The 5,678-nt window shown below is 36.0% G+C and overlaps 2 protein-coding genes across 2 annotated transcripts in view; one reads left to right on the forward strand and one right to left on the reverse strand.

Moving 5' to 3' along the window:
- LOC107717814 (carnitine O-palmitoyltransferase 1, liver isoform-like) overlaps positions 1-1,509 on the reverse strand; it is a 36,586-nt gene extending 35,077 nt beyond the window's left edge. Inside the window, exon 1 of the mRNA XM_016524683.1 lies at positions 1,422-1,509. The gene's annotated coding sequence lies outside the window, so the exon portion shown is untranslated. The remainder of the gene's footprint in view (positions 1-1,421) is intronic.
- Positions 1-5,678, forward strand: part of LOC107717815 (nucleosome assembly protein 1;1-like) — a 25,971-nt gene that overhangs the window by 7,956 nt on the left and 12,337 nt on the right. Inside the window, exons 5-8 of the mRNA XM_016524685.1 lie at positions 889-892; positions 3,153-3,314; positions 4,123-4,206; positions 4,393-4,538. Of these exons, the coding sequence (XP_016380171.1) occupies positions 889-892; positions 3,153-3,314; positions 4,123-4,206; positions 4,393-4,538 (396 nt within the window). The remainder of the gene's footprint in view (positions 1-888; positions 893-3,152; positions 3,315-4,122; positions 4,207-4,392; positions 4,539-5,678) is intronic.

Consider the following 5,678-nt stretch of genomic DNA (forward strand, 5'->3'; position numbering starts at 1 on the left):
CACGCACACACACACACAACAGCGGTGATCACGTGACGAGCCGGTGCGGATGGAAACTAGGCGAAAGGTCACGGGACTATGTTGATGTTACATGCTGCTCTACGCCATTATAGCTCAATATGTTTTAATAAGCTGGTATTAAATATTCCGCAACGTGTACCGAGTTATTTGATCAAACAATAGAAATAGGAACACATTGTATATCTATTTGCACAGTTCAAGCGAACTATTAAATTAAAGGGACAGCTCTCCAAAATATGAAAATTCATCATTTGGTCATACTAACGCTATTCCAAGCCTGTAAGACTATTTTTATTCTATGGAACACAAAATGACACGTTAGCCAAAATTTAGGGAATTGCATTCACTTTTACTGCATTTTTTTTTTCCTTACAGTGAAAATGACCACATACTGCATAATATCTCATTTAGTGTGGATTAACATGAGGGTTAGTAAATAATAATATAATTTTACATTTTGGATTACTTATTCCTGATTTAAATTGATAACATAGGGGTTATTAATATCTCTAACTGTAACAAATTAGGATGCGCGGGAAGCTATTTGATTTGTTGTATTGCGTCATAAAAAAAAAAAAATCTCAATAGTAAACTTACTTGGCACCGAAACAAATCGAAACTATGTAGCAAGAGGACAAACGCTTTGACAAATTCCCTGATAACATTGCAATCAATAACTAAAATCAAACATATTCCAACGCAGTTGTTGCGCGCACATAACAACAGTAACTAAGTGAACGTCCTTCTAACGTGCTTTCAGCTTTGTAGAGATGCCCTGACCTCGTTGTGCAGCATTCACCAGGTGCTCTTGTCATGCATGCATTTCTATACATAAAAACATAAATTACATCCTTGTTTTATTCAGAGAGAAACTGCGTTGCCGTCCGGAATCACCTTGTGTTTTCTGTGGCATACCCGTCATAAAAAAAAAACAAATCTCAATAGTAAACTTACTTGGCACCGAAACAAATCGAAACTATGTAGCAAGAGGACAAACGCTTTGACAAGTTCCCTGATAACATTGCAATCAATAACTAAAATCAAACATATTCCAACGCAGTTGTTGCGCGCACATAACAACAGTAACTAAGTGAACGTCCTTCTAACGTGCTTTCAGCTTTGTAGAGATGCCCTGACCTCGTTGTGCAGCATTCACCAGGTGCTCTTGTCATGCATGCATTTCTATACATAAAAACATAAATTACATCCTTGTTTTATTCAGAGAGAAACTGCGTTGCCGTCCGGAATCACCTTGTGTTTTCTGTGGCATACCATAAGGACAAGAATATACCAGGCAGGCGTTGCGCTCGCGCACTTTCACCTACTTCACCGCTGCACGAGCTCCCCGTTCAGTCTCACGCAGCTGCTTAAAATACAGTTGATTCATTCTGGAATCTTACCTCTACGTCTCTTCGTGAGATATGGACGGTGTGGATTACGGTTTGACTTCAGGAGACGCACCGTTTTGCCGCCGCCTGCTCTTTTTAAGTGTAAGCTATGAATGAATGTAATAATAAGGGTAATTCACTAGACACGCCCCTCGCCGTGACGTCACGCCGCAGCGATAGCGGCGCCTTGTAGGATTGTACATGTGACATTACAGGATTTAGATTGTTTTCTCCGATATGTATTTACAAACAGGGAAAAGTGTATATATATATATATATATATATATATATATCTTACAGTATATGTACAGCTTATGTATAGCAATAGATAGATAGATAGATAGATAGATTTTATAGTTATATTATAAAAAATAAAAGTACATATATATGAAGCATACAATATACTTTTTTAGTTTTTATATAATACGATTTTATAAAATAGATTGCTATTATATTTATATCTATATTTATATTTTATAATGTAAATTGTGAATGTGACATCAAAGGATTCAGATTTTGCTCTCTCGCATATATAACTATAAACAGGGAAACATTGAAATATCCAGGAATTTTAGATTTGTGACTCTCCTAGAACTTCTAGATTTCTTCTATTGTAAATATAAAATATAACGTTCTTTTTTAGATAAAATTATTAAGCCATATATTGTAAGATATATAGAGAGAGAGGGAGATATATACTGCTTAAATATATTTTGCAATATAGATAGATAGATAGATACATAGATAGATGATAGATAGATAGATAGATGATAGATAGACAGACAGACAGACAGATAGATAGATAGATAGATAGATAGATAGATAGATAGACAGACAGACAGACAGACATACAGTGCGTCTGCTGCGCCATCCGCCATTCATTCATTGCGGAAATCATGATTTATAGTATTACCGTATTGGCCCGAATATAAGACGACCCTGATTATATATCTTTTTCCAGATGTACCTTTTGGAAAAAGGCTTTTTAAAAACCAAATCTTGTTTTTTTGCTGAAATAAATCCCGGAAAAGATCGATTCGCGGCTTTTGAGAATCGATATCGAATCGATGTCATTTAAAAAAAACGATTAATCGAAAAATAAATTTTTCTGCCCAGCCCTAGTTATAAACTTACGTTTCTTCTTTTAAGTTCTGTAACTGTTTTAGTAAATGTCTGTAAAGTTCCATAAACTTGTTTCATAAACTGTTTATTCTGTGTATTAAATGCTGCTCCATCTGAAAGCACGTGATGGGGATTTACTACTAATCACAGAACCGGCTTTACTGATCATCGCATTCGATTATTTGCACAGCCCTACTTGTGTTTTGTAAACATCTGTAAAGTGTCATAAACTTAAGTATGCTAAAATGTTATGTTTATAAAACAAGTTTACGAAACTTTACAGTCATTTACTAAAAACAAGTTACAAAATTTAACAGATGAAACTCAAGTTTTTGACACTTTACAGATGTTTTCAAAACATGAGTTTCATCTGTGAAGTTCTGTAACTTGTTGTTTTAGGAAACGTCTGTAAAGTTTCATGAATGTCAAATTTAACAAACATTTGTTTTGTAAGTATCTGTAAATGTTTAATCTGTAAAGAGTTTCATCTGTTAAGCTCTGTGACTTGTTTTAGTAAACCTCTTTAAGCTGTCTTTAATGTGTTTCATAAACATCCGTTAAGTTTGTTTTTAACTTGTAATAATGTTGTGTAAAACTGAGTTTTCTGACTTCTGACTATCTAGAACACTGAATTTCCATCTCCTACCCAAGACTGTAAAGAGAAGAGTTTATGCCCTGAAGAGGCTCCAGCTCCAGAGCGCCAACATAGAGGCCAAGTTCTATGAAGAAGTCCATGAGCTCGAGAGGAAGTATGCTGGCCTCTACCAGCCCATCTTTGACAAGGTATGCAAAGGACTCTCTGTAATACCAGGCGTTCTGTTTAAACACGCTCTGTGTTAGGTCGGAGCTGGTCCACTGAAGTATTTAACCCCTCACAAACCTGAAACGCTTTCTCCAGCATGAAAGTTGACCTTCAGGCCTTGCTGTTTGCCTGTACATTACCAATATGTGACCCTGGACCACAGAACCAGTCACAAGGGTCTATTTTGTGAAATTTAGATTTATAAATCATCTGAAAGCTGAATAAATAAGCTTTCCATTGATGTATGGTTTGTTAGGATCGGACAATATTTGGTTCGAGATACAACTATTTGAAAATCTGGAATCTGAGGTTGCAAAAAAATCTAAATATTGAGAAAATCACCTTTAAAGTTGTTAGAATTAAGTTCTTAGCAATGCATATTACTAATAAAAAATTAAGTTTTCATTTTGACCCGTACAATGTATTGTTGGTTAATGCTACAAATATACCTCAGCGACTTAAGACTGGTTTTGTGGTCCAGGGTCACATATGAGTGCTAAAGTCAGTCCAACAGAACGAATGTCCAACTGCTCTCATTCAAAACTGTCCATTTCCTTGTCTGGAGACAAGTTAGTAGTTCAACTTTTACCCACAATGCATATAAAGGGAATCCAGCCTTCTTGTTACAGGCCTGTCCAAAGAGATCCAAAGGGTCCAAAGAGAATTCATTGCTTTGGTTTTGTGTTGCACACTTGTTTACGAAATGAATGCTATAAGTGTTTTGCCCTTGAAATGATGATGTCATGCATATGAAATGATGATGTCACAGCACAATGATCCTTTGTTCAGAGACGGGACATTGTGGCTGGCGCCGTTGAACCCACAGATGAGGAATGTGAATGGCAAAGTGACAGGGAGGAAGAGGATCTTGCTGTAAGTGGATACTTGTGAGAATACTGAAAAAATTTATCATATCAATTGCAAATTTCAATTTTCAAGCATTCTGCTTTCTTGGCAAAGCATTTTTTTTTTTTTTGCTGGAAGCCCTGAGCTATTGAAAAGCCCAATTGGAGGATGAAATGATAATGGTCTGTTTAACAAAATAATTTTCACGCACAGGAAGATTTGCAGAAAAAAGCTGCTCTGGAGGAGAAGCAGGCAGATTCAGCCGTCGCCGATGATCCGAAAGGAGTCCCGGAGTTCTGGCTCACCATCTTCAAGCGTGTGGATATGCTGGAAGAAATGCTGCAGGTTGCATTACTTCTCCTTAATTAAAGGGGTCATCGGATGCCCGTTTTCCACAAATTGATATGATTTTTAGGGTCTTATTGAAAATTCTGTAACATAGTTTGGTTAAAATTTCTCAATGGTAGTGTAAAACAACACTGTTTTTGCCCTGTCAAAAACAGCTCTTTTCAGAGCATGCCGTTTTATTGCATTCCGCTTTAAATGCAAATGTGCTCTGCTCGCCCCGCCCCTCTCTTCCGAACTGCTCTCTGAGAGACGGTAAACTTTAGCCGCATTCATCGTGAAACTTGCTAACTAGCACATTATTAGGAAAGGCAATTTGCAAAGATTCATTAAAAAACCTTACACTCACTCCTTCTGGTGGTGAAGCTGTATCACGAATGATTCGCGCGAACATAAATGCATTTATGTAGATCGGGGGCAAACGTAATCCACTGCGTCTTCAGCGGCTCAGATGTCGGGAGTTGACGTCAGACAGGCATCTGAGATCGGCTTGATTTGAGAAAAGGGTAAAGATTTTAGTAGATAAAAAAAAAAACACTGGGTGGATCTTTATCATTATAGGGTGGTTGTGTACACACACTGCCAACACACATTTCAGTTCAAACAACTTGTGAAAGTGCATGTAGCATCCGATGACCCCTTTAATATCTTCGCAAAAAACATTTGCAAGAAACATGTTTATATTGCAGTCAGATTAACATTTTGGACCTGTCTTTCTAAGCAACCTGTTTTTAGAAATTTTTTTTTGTTTGTTTGTTTGTTTGTTTTTTTAGTTAAATTTAATTATGATAGAAAGGTGATAAAATATTGGATAATTTGGGTTTTCATTACAATTTTAAATAGAAATTAACAGTAATTTTGTGAAATTATAAAGCAAAAAGCCTTGCTTTACAGTTAATTTTCTTTGATTTAGGGCTGTTTATGTACAACGAGCCATTGGGCAATAATTATAATAATAAATAAAGAAATAATTATTTTCATTGATATTAATATTATTATTATTATTATACATTTGTTTTCTAATTTGGTGTTTAATTATATAAATAATAAAACTGTAACCTTGCATTATAATGAATTTGCCATGGTTTATGGCTGTTATTATGCACAAAAACCGTGGGGCTTGGTCCGTACGGATCGCGGATCAACTACGATCC

The sequence above is a fragment of the Sinocyclocheilus rhinocerous genome, unplaced genomic scaffold (genome assembly GCF_001515625.1).
Source record: "Sinocyclocheilus rhinocerous isolate Xijiao unplaced genomic scaffold, SAMN03320098_v1.1 scaffold783, whole genome shotgun sequence".
In the NCBI taxonomy this organism is placed as follows: domain Eukaryota; kingdom Metazoa; phylum Chordata; class Actinopteri; order Cypriniformes; family Cyprinidae; genus Sinocyclocheilus; species Sinocyclocheilus rhinocerous.